Below are 14304 nucleotides of genomic sequence, written 5' to 3' on the forward strand. Positions count from 1 at the left end.
TTTCACTCAGTTAAACTAACACAAATTTACAAATTAAATATAAATTAAGCTTTAAAAAGACAGGAAATTTGAAATACACAGCATTCATGTGATGGATGATGTGGTTTTGCTCAAAGCACAATTCTGCTTGTGTGCACGTGGTGTGTCCAGCTGCGCCATGCAGAGACGTTGGAGCTGAGTGTGTTCTTACAAATGGCCACATAGCACGGAGGTCCGATCCTCTTCCTTCTATCTGCTTGAACTGCTGAAAACCCCACATTCCTACAGTGCACCCAATGAATACCACATCTGATAGCCACTCAGCATAAATACATAAATACATAATACTAATCATTTACTCATAAAATTTGCCTTTGTTCTGTCGGGCTACTTGAAGCAACTACAATTACAAACTGAGACACTAAAATGTACAAGCACAGAGGGTGGTTATCCAAATAGTCCATTGAGCATATACTCATCTTTTCACAGAGCATCACAGAAATGAAAATGCAAATTTCAATTTGCTTATGGAGGATTTGTGTACCCTTTAATAACTGGCAAAGCCTCATTTGGGAACACTTGCATTACACAATTTTCAGAATGATGGAACACTGTAGCAATGGCTGAGACAATCTCAGCTCAGATGGGAGATGTCTGAAGGAACAGCACACCAGGGAGTGAAGCTGAGATTGAGGAGGGAGGCAGGCAAATGCTACCATGCTGACATACACAGCCTGGGCACCGGGAAGAAATGTAAGATTCAGGCAACCTGGAACTGGCATGAAAACGATAAAAAGAGGTAAAGGAAGCTAAGGGGAGAGTGAATGGGCCAGAAAACAAATCTTTCTGAAGCCAGTAGGGTACCAGAACTCCCTTCCCTTGTCAAAACATCTCCCTATCATCAGAACCACATGTGGCCATTCATCTTCCTTGATAATAGTATTGTTGGATTTGAAATTCCTTTGATGTGGCCTTGTAATCCAAAGGAAGTTCCAAGCCCCTGTTTTCAATTTCTCCCCCTTAAACCCTGATTGCTGACAACATCAGCAAAAGTAGGACATCAGTGCTGTGGCCATTGGAACTTTGACCCAGAGGCAATTTGTTTCAGGAAGTCAAGTCCAACAAAGCAGAGCAGCCCGCTCAGGAGGCCAGCTGTCCACACCTCAGTTTTCTTTCCCCAGCCCATCTTGTCTTGGCAGAACACTACTTGTAATCATCAAGGGGACACACCACACACAAGATGACAAGCTGGTTAAGATAAAGTCACGCTTAGTGACTACCTAGTGTCATACAGATAGCCACAAGATGTGACTATTGAGAAAGGGGTTGGGTATTAGACACATTTATCACTACTATGTCCCACAGCCCTTTGTGAATAATCACAGACATAGTCTATGTCATGTGAACCTGCTATGTACAAACACTTGGGAAGGAGTAGACACACTTGGGCCAATGGCAGCACAGCCAGCAGCCGAAGAAGCAGAGACTGGTCCAGTGTCTAGTGTGTGCTTCTTTAAGGAGCCTTTAACACTGGACACTGGAGTGGCCATTAGGAAACTTTACAGCCCCGCTGGAGTTATGCATGCAATTGCAATACTACCTGGAGAAGTAAATCAATTCCTTAGCCTTAAAGTCATCCAATTTGTGGTTCTACCAACCTAAAGCATCCCTTAGTTTTTCCACAGTCATCCACTTTGATTTTGGCAAATGGATCCACAGGAGGAGCAGTAGGGAAAGGGTAACCTGGGCAGTGAGAATAAGTAATGGTTAGAAAATCCAGTCACTTTGCCAATGAGATCTTTTTTATAAACAAACTGCTGTTTTCTATCACACGTGACTAGCAATGTTTAGGGACTCTGAAAAGGACTTCGATTAAACCTAATCAAAGTTAAGAATCACAGTTTTACTACATTATACATGCTCTAAGAAAAAAATAGCAATAATACATTAACAGTGATCTATACTTTATAGTAGGGTTTACCCACATATATACATAATAGGATTTTTCCATTCATTTTTCTAACTTCCGTCTGCTGGTTCATTCTCCAAATTCTCACAACAGCAAGAACTGGGCCAAGACAAAGCCAGGAGCCTAGAACTCCATCAAGGTTTCCCACACAGGTGGCAGGGACCCAAGTGATTGAAATTGAACCATGATTTGCTGTCTCCCAGGGTACACAATAGTAGCCAGGACTAGAACCAGGAGCTCTGATATGAGATGTGAGCACCCTAAGCAGCAACTTAACTGCTGTGCCAAACACCTGCCCCACTTTTTCTAGTTTTATGCTCATTCTATGCTGAATCCTGTATCTACTCAGTTTTATACACTGAGTTCTGCCTTTGATGTGTTTCTCTGTTCAAAGTTACTGAGTCGCTGTTCAACACTATTACCACAATCCTAATCCTGAGGTCAGTTTTTTCTTAGAATATTTATCAAGAATATAATGACTGTTTGCATACCTGTTTTTATGATTCTACAGGTGTTTGACAGTGTCTTTTAATGTTGCTTTTGACTTGGGGTTCTCACCTTCTTCCATTTCCCAAACATATTATCCTTACTACTTCCTAGTATCTACAATAATATGTTGGCATATAACAGATTTCCAGTTCAATAAATGCCAGTTACTATTGCAACTTATTACTACTGTTAAATCTTGTAAACTGGACTGAAAACTAATAACCATTGGGTATGATTTTTTAAGTAGATAACCTAAACTTCAAATTAAAGTAAGTTTTGGAATAAAGATAACTTATGGATGTTCTAAACTAGTTTATTGGTGTTAGTAGATGGCTGCTCAGGGTTGAGAACTAATTTTCTATTATCCCATGTGCTTCTAAAACTTGGAATGAGAACCTGTGTTCCATCAAATGTACCTGGCTATCCATTTAATCATATTTTTCTTTGGTTTTGTGAGCTATTGAAAAATAAGGAATTTGGTCTTTGTCCCTAGTTCTTGGAGACAGACTAAACCTTTGGAATTCCCCAAGTAAAGTGTCTTTCTTATCCTTGAGCCCCTTTATCACACTTGAGCTTAAGAGATGAAGTGACTCAGGATGGAGTCTGGTCACCACCAAGAATAACCACGTGCTTAGAAGGTAGGGGCTTTGAGCCAGCCGCATTTCTGGGGAGGGAACAGGGCCTGGAGACTGAGCTCCACCTCGTGGCCAATGATTAAATAAACTGTGTCTGCTTAATGAAACCTCAATAAAACTCTGGACACTAAAGCAGTCAGTGGAGCTTCCTAGCTCATATACTGATGTGCTGGTTCCATGAACAGGTGACGTGGGACTCTGTAATCACATCTCACCCTATGTGCCTCTCTGTTCCTGACTTGTATGCTTCACAATAAAACTGTAAGAGCAAGCACAAACTCTCCTGAGTTCTGTAACACATGCTCGGGGGGTCATGGGCACTCCCTGCATTACCAACCGACTGATCTAAAGGATGGACAGTCTTGCTGTGGACCAGGCCCTTGTAATGGGGTCTGCACTAACTCCAGACGATTAGTGTCAGCACACCAGTGGGGTCTGGTATTAGAATTTAAGCAGAGCAGCATCACAACTTCTCCCAACATTCAGCAATGCCTCATTATTTGGCATAAAATAAGTTTGGACCACATACCAGTGCTTAAGTTCTTTGTCTCAGCTACAACCTAAGTATCTTGCAAACCACTTCTCCTCTGCCAACTGCTTAGGCTCTTCCCATAGGGAGCACTGGAGGGAGGCAGGAGGGAAAGAGGACTGGCCCCTTCCTGTTTTTTTTTTTTTTAATCAATTAATTAATTTTAAAGACTTATTTATTTGAAAAGCAGATTGAGGGAGAGACAGATCTTCCATCCATGTGTTCACTCCCTAAATAGCTGCAATGGCCAGGGCTGGGTCAGGCCAAAGTCAGCTTTACTATATTGGGATATTGCCCAAATACTTTAGCTATTCTCTACTGCTTTCCTAGGTGCACTAGCAAGAAGCTGGATTGGAAGTGGGACAGCTGGGACTGAAACTGGCACTCATATAGGAAGCCAACACTTCAAGCAGTGGCTTGACTCCACAGTGTTGGCCCTTACTCTATTTTAAAGGCAGAGATCTTCCATCCACTCATTCCTTCCCCAAATGCTGAAGCTTGGAGTTGGGAACTCAATCCAGGCCTCTCATGTGTGTGCCAGGGACCCAACTATTTGAGCCATCACTTGCCACCTCCCAGCGTAAACACCAGCAGAAGTGGAAACACCACTTGAACCCAGGCACGCCAGTATGGGATGCAGGTTCCTTAATTGCTGCACCAAACATCTACCCTGGTCCCTCCTGTTTCATTGCCAGTCCAATAAGCAACTCATGTGCAACTCTATCCTTACACAGAATACAGATCTGAACCCCCAAGTTTTGGGGAGATACCAGAACCAGCCTCCTCATGCTACTCAAAGGTACCAGTATCCGCAGCTGGGCAGAGGACGGGCTGCAGCTGTGGGAGGTCCCTCGTCTGAGTTTCTGCTAACCGGCAGCCCCAGGGGTGCCAGCTGTCTTCTCCAGTAACTTTCTCCACCTTTTCTGCATTTCATGTACACCATTCTGACAAGGATCGAGGTTTTAGTAAAAATGAGAACTCTGAAATACATCTTAGGAAGGCGTATTTTACTGTGAGAAACGCAAAGGACACAGTAGTAATAATGGATATCAGACAGTTTGGGGTTGAGGGTAAGGTTCTAATCTTTTGTCAGTTCCACAGAGCACAGAAGTCTGACAGTCCTGGTAAGGTTCTTCCAGTTTGCAAAATGCCTTTTGTTGCCAAAAGCCTTTTGTATTCCCAAAACCGCTATCTGAAACTCCTACTTGATGACCTTATAATTGCCAAAACTCCCTCGAGCACATCCTATAGTCCAGGTGCATTACTCACTCTGCCAATAGTGCCACCTTGCTGTCAATCGCTGCACTGTATTAGCCAGTCCAGGTTCACATACAAGGTCTGGAGAACAGATTGGCCAGGACCCAGTCACCTTGCCAGCTGCCATCCATTTATTTTTATATGTGTCCTCTTGAAATATACAAGATTTGGGCCGGCACCGCAGCTCAATAGGCTAATCCTCCGCCTTGCGGTGCCAGCACACTGAGTTCTAGTCCCGGTCGGGGCGCCGGATTCTGTCCTGGTTGCCCCTCTTCCAGGCCAGCTCTCTGCTATGGCCCGGGAGTGCAGTGGAGGATGGCCCAAGTGCTTGGGCCCTGCACCCCATGGGAGACCAGGAGAAGCACCTGGCTCCTGCCTTCGGATCAGCGCGGTGCGCTGGCTTCAGCGTGCCAGCCGCGGCGGCCATTGGAGGGTGAACCAACAGCAAAAGGAAGACCTTTCTCTCTGTCTCTCTCTCACTGTCTACTCTGCCTGTCGAAAAAAAAAAAAAAAGAAATATACAAGATTTGAATATGTGTTTATTCTGCATAAACGACACTGAGCAATAAATCTCATTCTGCTTTCTTTTGAAACCTTTTATTTAATGAGTACAAATTTCATAAGTACAACTTTGGGAATATAGTGATTCTTCCCACCATATCCGCCCTCCCACTCCAGTTCCTCCTCCTCTTCCCCCCATTCCCAGTCTCCATTCTCCATTAAGATTCGTTTTCAATTAACTTTATACACAGAAGACCAATTCTATACTAAATAAAGATTTCAACAATATGCACACACACAAATATAAAAAACTGCATGCGAGCAAGTTTTACAGTTAATTCTCATACTACAACTCATTGAAGACAGAGGTCCTGCATGGGAAGCAAGTACACAGTGACTCCTGTTGTTAATTTAACAATTAACATTCTTATGTATGACGTCAGTGATCACCTGAGGCTCTTGACATGAGCTGCCAAGTCTATGGAAGCGTTTTGAGTCCATAGTCTCCATCAGTATTTACACAAGACTATAAGCAAAGTGGAAGCTCTCTCCTCCCTTCAGAGAAAAGTACATCCTTCTTTGAAGGCCTCTTTGTTCCACTAGGGTCTCACTCACAGAGATCTTTCATGTAGGATTTATTTATTTATTTATTTATTTTTTGCCACAGTGTCTTGGCTTTCCATGCCTGAAATGCTCTCATGGGCTTTTCAGCCAGACCAGAATGCCTTAAGGGCTGATTCTGAGGTCAGCATGCTATTTAGAGTGATTGTCATTCTATGAGTCTGCTGTGTGGACTGCTTTCCATGTTGGAACATTCTCTCCTTTTTAATTCGATCGATGATTATTACCAGACACTTGATCTTATTTATATGATCCCTTTAACACTTAATGCTTTCCTTCTTAAGATTTATTTATTTATTTGAAGGGCAGAGTTACAGAGAGGCAGAGGCAGAAATAGAGGTCTTCCATTCAGTGATTCACTCCCCAGATGGCTGCAATGGATGGAGCTGGGCTGATCCGAAGCCAGGAGCCAGGAGCTTCCTATGAGTCTCCCACGTGGGTGCAGGGGTCCAAGGACTTGGGCCATCTTCTACTGCTTTCCCAGGCCATAGCAGAGAGTTAGAATGGAAGTGCAGCAGTCGGGATTTGAACCAGTGCCCATATGGGATGCTGGCACTGCAAGTGGTGGCTTTACTTGCTACGCCAAAGCACAGGGCCCTAACACTTAATTCTATCTATATGATTAATTTAACACTTAATATGATCACTTTAACACTTAAGATGGCATTATTACCACCTAGCTTCATGAGATTTGGAGTCCCATGCAAGTTTTTAGCTGTACTCTTAGAATTAAGTCCATAGGAATGTGTGCAAAACTATACAGCTTTACAAACCTCCTCCTCCCTTATTCCCACTCTTATTTTTTATTGGGATCAATTTTCAATTGACTTTATACACACATGATTAATTCTATTTTAGGTAAAGCGTTCAACCAAGCTCATTCTGCTTATTATTTTCCTTTGGGAATCTATCCATATATGTAGCTGTAAGACCTATTGCACCTCCAGCATGAAGAGGATTCCCTGATGTGCAGATGAGTATAATCACATTTTCTTAATCATCCTCCCAGGTCTGGACACCCAGGTTGCCCCCAATGTTGGCTTTCTTGAATAATGGAAATACAAACCTCCTCACCATATTTCCTGTAGGTACAGACAAGAGGTTTTTGCTTTAATAAACTCAAGAGAGGATTTGCTGGGTCTTATCTTTAATTCCATATAGCTTAATGAGATCTGTTCAGAATGACAGCACAATTTCAATCCAATCAGAATAGCATGACTGTCCTTGTTTCCCCACAGGCTTGCCTTTACTTGATATCATTTGACATTCTCATTTTTTTCATGTGTGCTTTCCTAAGAGTCAGTGGGTTGACATCTCTTCATGTCTGTTATCAATCACTTGGGTTTCCCATTCTGTGATGTGTATATCCACATTTTTCTCTCTATTAGTGCTTGGATTTGGTCTTTTCCATATCCATAGGAGTTGTGTGTATTCAAGATGGAAATTCACTGTTACCTTCAGATGTCACATTTTTATCCCAGGCTGCCTCCCATCTGTTGTTAGTATTTTGTTTTTTTCTTGGACCCAAATCTTTAAATTTGATGTAGTCAAGGTTAGAATCTTCCTTCTTCTGGTTTGTACTTTTTAGGGTCTTGTTTAGGAGACCACCCTCCGCTCTAAGGACATGAAGAGATTTCTTCTTTGTTTCTCTTTTGAAGTACATGTTTAGCACATTTGTTTTCAATTTTATTTCCTGATAAATGTATTCACACATATAGACTGCCCTCTAAGCTGATTTAGACTCAGGCCAAACATGTTGACATGCAATGCTTTGATGGTCATTATAAAGGTATCTTGATTTTTCTTATGACTTCCTCCTTAATCCAGGGGATAATATTGTCTTCATGTGTAGACATAGGCAATTTTCCCCTATACTTCTGTTTCACATTTTACTGCATTGCAATCAGAAGACATATGATGTGAATCCTGTGTAGTAAATGGACTTCCTCACGTTCTAGCAGAAAGTCAAATTTAGTGTATCTTCCTTGTGTAAAGAGAAAGAGATTCTATAATTGTGGATCCTATGCATCTTGTTGAACTTATTACTTGTGTAATTCCAATAATCTATATATTTTTAGAATTTGCTTGATTTTTCAACACTAAGTGTAAATGCTCAAGTACAAATTTGATTGATATATTTCTCCACGTATTTCCATGAGTTACTGCTTTATATCTTTGGAAGCTATATTGTAATAGGCATATGTTTCTGGCTTAGTGTTTCTTTTCTCCATTTATGACATTAATTGTCCATTATGCTTTATTTTCCACAAAGCCACTGCCTACAGTACTGGCATCCCATATGGGCGCCAGTTCAAGTCCTGGCTGCTCCACCTCCAATCTAGCTCTCTGCTATGGTCTGGGAAAGTGGTGGAAGATGGCCCAAGTACATGGGCCCTTGCACCCATCTGGAAGACCTGGAAGAAGCTCCTGGCTCCTGGCTTCGGATTAGCACAGCTCCAGCCGTTGTGGCCATCTGAGAATGAACCAGAGGATGGAAGACCTCTCTCTCTGCCTCTGCCTCTCTGTAATTCTGCCTTTCAAATAAATAAATAAATATTTTTAAAAAAGGTTATATTGTCCTCATAACCTTTTCTAGCCTTTGAAAATAATACGTTTAAATAAGCATTAGCCGTCCCTGGAATATTTGGTAGAACTGAGTCTGAAACATTCTTGGCTGAAGATTTTTTTAACTGACTCAATTTCTGTGACGGATACAAAATTATACAGGTTTTCTAATTCTTCTTGAGTCAGTTTTTTATTAATTTTATTTTTCTGTGCATGTATGTACTTTGACGTTCAAGTTCACTGGTATACAATTGTATGTTCCTTGTATTCTTATTGTCTTAGCTGCTTCCATTATAATTCACATACCATGAAACTCACCATTTTAAAGCCTACAAATCAGTGTATCTTTGCATCTTCACAAGTTACACAACCACAAACACTATCTCCTTTCAGCATATTTCTGTGATTCCAAGGAGAAACCCTGTATGTTTCACTCCCAATCCACCCTCCCTTACCCTGGCAACCACTAACCTGCTTTCTGCCTCTGTGAATTTGCCTATTCTAAAAATTCAAAATCAAAATCAATGGAATCATTCGATATGTACCCTTTTGTGTCTAGCTTCTTTCACACAGCATAATATCATATTAGTGTGGATCAGAACTCCGTGGCTTTTTGCAGCTAAATAACATTCTATTGTATGGATATACCACATTTGTGGATCTGTTCATTAGTTGGTAGACAACTGGATGTTTTCATCTTTTGATTATTTTTTTAAAGATTTATTTATTTGAAAGAGTTACACAAAGAGAGAAGGAGGCAGAAAGAGAGAGGTCTCCCATCGCTGGTTCACTCCCCAGTTAGCTGCAACAGCCGCTGCGCAGATCCGAAGCCAGGAGCCAGAAGCTTCCTCTGGGTCTCCCACATGGGTGCAGGGGCCCAAGAACTAATGCTTTCCCAGACCATAGCAGAGCGCTGGATTGGAAGTGGAGCAGCCAGGACTCGAACCGACACCCATATGTGATGCCTGCACTGCTGGCGGCAGCTTTACCCACTACGCCACAGTGCTGGCCCCCACATTTTGACTATTAACACGGCTCCATCACTTCTTGGCCTTTTGGCTAAGATCAAGCATGAAGAACATGGCTGCTGTGCCAGCACTGTGGTATAGTGGGTGAAGCTGCTGTCTGTGATGCTGGCATCCAAAGCAGTCATCAGTCTGAGTCTCGGCTGCTCCACTTCCAATCTGGCTCCTTGTTAGTGTGCCTGGGAAAGCAGTGGAAGATGGCCCAAGTCCTTGGGCCCCTGCACCCACATGGGAGACCTAGAAGCTCCTGGCTTTGGTCTGGCCCAGCCCTGGTCATTGCAGCCACTTGGGGCGTGAGCTGGTAGATGGAAGATCCATCTCTCTCTCTCTCACTCTGACTGTGCCTTTCAAATAAGTGAAAATGAATTAAAAAAAAAAAAAAAAAGACCATGGCTGCCATACTAGTGGCTCACATGTGTTTTTGGGCAAACATACATTTTCAGTGCTCTTGGAGCAGCACTGCTGCACTGTATGGTAGCTGTGTTTAACCTTTTGAGGAACTGTCCAGCTACTAACCCAAAGTAGCTGCGTCTCTGCATTCTTACCAACAGTGCATGAGAGGTCTGCTTTCTCCCTATTTTCATCCTCGCTTGCTGTTTTCCTTTAAAAACAGATAATTATAGCCACCCAGTGGGTGTGAATTGGTGTCTCACTATGATTTTGATTTGCATTTCCTCAATGACCAATGATCAATGATGCTGAGCACTTCTTCACGTGTTTATTGGTTACTGGTTTATTTTCTTTGGAAGAATATCTTTGCAGTACCTTTTCCTATTTTTAAATTGGGTTATCTTTTTTTTATAGTTAAGTTGTAACAATTACAACTCAATTAGCTTTTACAATATCTGCTCTCAGGATACCCCTTTTTCATCTCTAATATTCTCTCTCTTTTTTTTCTTTTTATCAGTCTTGCCAGAAGCTTATTATTGTGATGGTTAATTTTATGAGTCTACTTCACTGGCTCAAGGTACTCAGAAAAGTGGTCAAATATTATCCTGGATGTTTCTTTGAGGGGATTTGACTGCCCTCCATCGTGTGAGTGGGCCTCATCCAATCAGTTAAAGGCCTGAACAGAACAAAGAAGGATCTCCCAAGCAATGCAACAGCAGATGGATTTTACACTTGAGTTCTAACACCTGCTCACCCCTGGGTCTCCAGACTGCTGCTGCCCCATCCTGCAGATTTGGGATTTGCCTGAATCTGTAATCATGTGAATCAGTTCCTTAAGATCTCTCTCTCTCTCCCTCTCCCTCTCCCTCTCTCATATCTATCTATCTATCTATCTATCTATCTATCTATCTATCTATCTATCCATCCATCCATCCATCCACACACATACTTTGGAAAGTTTGTGGAAAAGTGGAATTAAAAGATAAGTTTAGGGGGCCGGCATTGTGGTATAGCTGGTAAAGTCACTGTGGGGGACACCAGCATCCCATATTGGCGCTGGCTCAAGACCCAGCTGTTCATCTTCTGATCCACCTCCCTGCTAACCTGATTAGGAAAGCAGCAGAAGATGGCCCAAGTGCTTGGGCCCCTGCACCCACATGAGAGATCCAAAAGGAGCTCCTGGCTTCTGGTTTTGGTCTGACCCAGCCCCTGCCATTGCAGCCAACTGGGGAGTGAACCGGTGGATACAAGCATGCTCTCTCACTCTGTGTGTGTGTGTGTGTGTGTGTGTCCCTCCCTCTCTGTAACTGTGCCTTTCAAATAAATAAAAATAAATCTTTAAAAAAAGAAGTTATGTTTACCTGGGGCTGGTGCTGAGGCACAGGGGGTTAAGCCACCAGTAGCAGTGCCAGCATTCCATATCAGAGTGCCAGTTTGAGTACCAGCTGCTCAGCTTCCAACCCAGCTTCCTGCTAATGTGCCCGGGAAAGCAGCAGAAGATGGCCCAGGTGCTTGGGCACCTGCCACCCAGTGGAAGACTCTGAAGGAGTTCTTGGCTCCTGGCTTTGGCCTGGCCCAGCCCTGGCTATTGGGGCCATTTGGTGAGTGAACCAGTGGATGGAAGACTCCCCACCCCCTGCCACACCTCTGTCTCTTCTCTTCCCTCTGATAGCTCTGCCTTTCAAATAGATCAATATACCTTTTTTTCAAGAAAAAAAAAGATTAACTTTACTCATATACTGGTGAAGAAAATTTTAAATCCATCCATAGTTTTTTTATAATATGCATTATGAATTTCATTAATTTCTCACCTTTATTATTTTAACATTATTTTCTTCTACTTCCTTTAGACTTAGGCTCTGCTTTGTCTGACTTGGAAATTTTTAGCCTTTTTCCTTTTCTTGGCTGTTGAAGTCCAACAGCCAACTGCCCCATGTGCTTTTGGTTGTTCCACAAGCAAACCAAGCCCCGACGCCCACTACGGAGTCCCTCACTCCCTAGGGCCCCTCCTCGTGTGACTGTCATCTTCATGGCAGTCCTCCTGCCACCCACAGCCTCCCACAGCCCCCCAGTGCCCCCAACCTCACTCCTGGGTTTCTCCCCTCGGTACATTTACTGGGTCCTCCCTCCCTGCTATTGCTACCAGGGGAACCAGCCTGCCCTTTGGCGACTGCTCTCTCTCCTATCCGCTCCCCTGCTTCTCTTCTGCTCCAGCACACACGGTCTTTCCGAAGTGGAATCTGATGCTGTCACTCCAGGGCTCAGCCATCTGTCCCACCCTCCCCCAACGCCCCTGCTCCCCTCTGCTCACCGTCTCCCTCAGCTCGAGAGACACAGGCTGTCGCCCCCAGACACGGGCTGAGCCCCCAGACATAGCCGGCTTTCCCCTCTCCGCTTGGCTTTGTCCAGTGCCACATTTTACCACCTTTTCCCCCTGTGGGCTTGTTCTTTTCCCTCTGATTTTTACTGTACCGCTTTTTCCCTCTAAAATAAAATCCCGATGAGCTTCAGTAAGGCTGGTTGAGGCTGTGTTTGTACCTCTACTTCCGTCTCACGTGGACCCTGAACCGAAGCAGCTTCTTTTTTTTTTTTTTTTTTTTTTTTGACAGGCAGAGTTAGAGAGACAGAGAGAAAGGTCTTCCTTCCGTTGGCTCACCCCCCAAATGGCCGCTGCGGCCAGCGCGCTGTGCCAATCCAAAGCCAGGAGCCAGGTGCTTCCTCCTGGTCTCCCATGCGGGTGCAGGGCCCAAGCACTTGGGCCATCCTCCACTGCACTCCCTGGCCACAGCAGAGAGCTGGCCTGGAAGAGGAGGGATAGAACCCAGGGTGCCGGCACCACAGGTGGAGGATTAGCCTAGTGAGCTGTGGTGCCAGCCAGAACCGAAGCTTCTGACGACTGCTTGGCCGAGGAGAGGGGTCAGAGCCCCGTCTGTCCTCCGCTCATTTCCTGTCTTCACTGCCTCCCTTCAGATGCCACCAGGTCAGGCGCATATTTCCTTGGAGGATGCCTGAGGTTCTCGGCACGGTGTTGTGGTTTCCATTCCCGCAGAATTCACTGAGGCTCTGTGTCCCTCTCCTGCAGTCCCCTGAGCCAGTTCTGCATACGCCACTGGGTGGTGGACGGCTTTGGGCTTGCTATTTATTGCTTCTAATTAACTACCTGGACCACAGCCTTCAGATATTAACCTAGTACTTGATTGCCCACCGTTTTGACTAGAAATTGTCTGCTCACAGCCTCCCATTTTTTCTCAGAGAACTACTGCATCCGCTTCTCTCTGAACTGCCTAAACCACTGTTTCTACTCCTCAGAGTCCTGTTACGGGGTAAAGACATCAACCATGGGGCTGGTGCTGCGGTGTAGCAGGTAAACCTGCCACTTGCAGTGCCGGCATCCCACATGGGCACTGGTTCAAGTCCCAGTTTCTCTACTTCCGATCCCGCTCTCTGCTATGGCTTGGGAAAGCCGCAGAGAATGGCCCAGGTCCTTGGGCCCCTGCACCCACGTGGGAGACCTGGAGGAGACTCCTGGCTCCTGGCTTCGGATCGGTGCAGCTCCAGCCATTGCAGCCAACTGGGGAGTAAACTAGCGGATGGAAGACCTCTCTCTCTCCCTCCCTCTCTCTTTTTCTCTGCCTCTCCTCTGTGTAACTCTGATTTTCAAATAAATAAATAAATAAATCTTAAAAAAAAAAGACATCACCCACTCTGAAAACCACAGAGCTCCACACACAGGTGAATGCAGCCTTCAGGGCGGCACCTGCACTGCTCAGGAAGCTGCCGTTCTTAGCTGCCTGCCAAACTGCGCTTCTCAAGTTCACTCACAAAAACACTCAGTCCAAACCCTTTCCTAGCAAGCATTAATGGGGATCCCTCCATTCCAGGCAGGCTGCACACTGCACCACCTCATCCACAGTCAGTCAACAAATCCACACAGCTCTCCGCTACTGTCTAGCTATGTGCCTTTAGCGAAGATAGCTACATTTTCTTTTTTAAGATTTATTTATTTGAAAGGTGGAGTTACAGAGAAAGAGAAGGCAAGACAGAGAGAGAGAGAAAGAAAGGTCTTCCATCCACTGGTTCACTCCCCAAATGGGTACAATGGCCAGGGCTGGACCAGGCCAAAGCCAGGAGCCAGAAGCTTCTTCTGGGTCTCCTACAGGGGTGGGCCCAAGGACTTGGGCCATCTTCCACTGCTTATGAGGGGCAGCAGCAGGGGCTTGAACCAGCACCCAAATGGGATGCTGGTGTCGCAAGTGGCAGCCCCACATTTTCTTTTCTTTTCTTTTCTTTTTTAATTGTTTTAAAATTTATTTGAAAGGCAGAAAGACAGACATCTCCCAACTA

The 14304-nt window shown here is 44.4% G+C and overlaps 1 protein-coding gene across 1 annotated transcript in view; it reads right to left on the reverse strand.

The window, feature by feature from the left end:
* FRRS1L (ferric chelate reductase 1 like) overlaps positions 1–14304 on the reverse strand; it is a 32885-nt gene that overhangs the window by 13800 nt on the left and 4781 nt on the right. The window contains exon 2 of the mRNA XM_051843417.2: positions 1638–1722. Within this exon, the coding sequence (XP_051699377.2) occupies positions 1638–1722 (85 nt within the window). The remainder of the gene's footprint in view (positions 1–1637; positions 1723–14304) is intronic.

This window comes from Oryctolagus cuniculus, chromosome 1, assembly GCF_964237555.1.
Source record: "Oryctolagus cuniculus chromosome 1, mOryCun1.1, whole genome shotgun sequence".
Taxonomy (NCBI): domain Eukaryota; kingdom Metazoa; phylum Chordata; class Mammalia; order Lagomorpha; family Leporidae; genus Oryctolagus; species Oryctolagus cuniculus.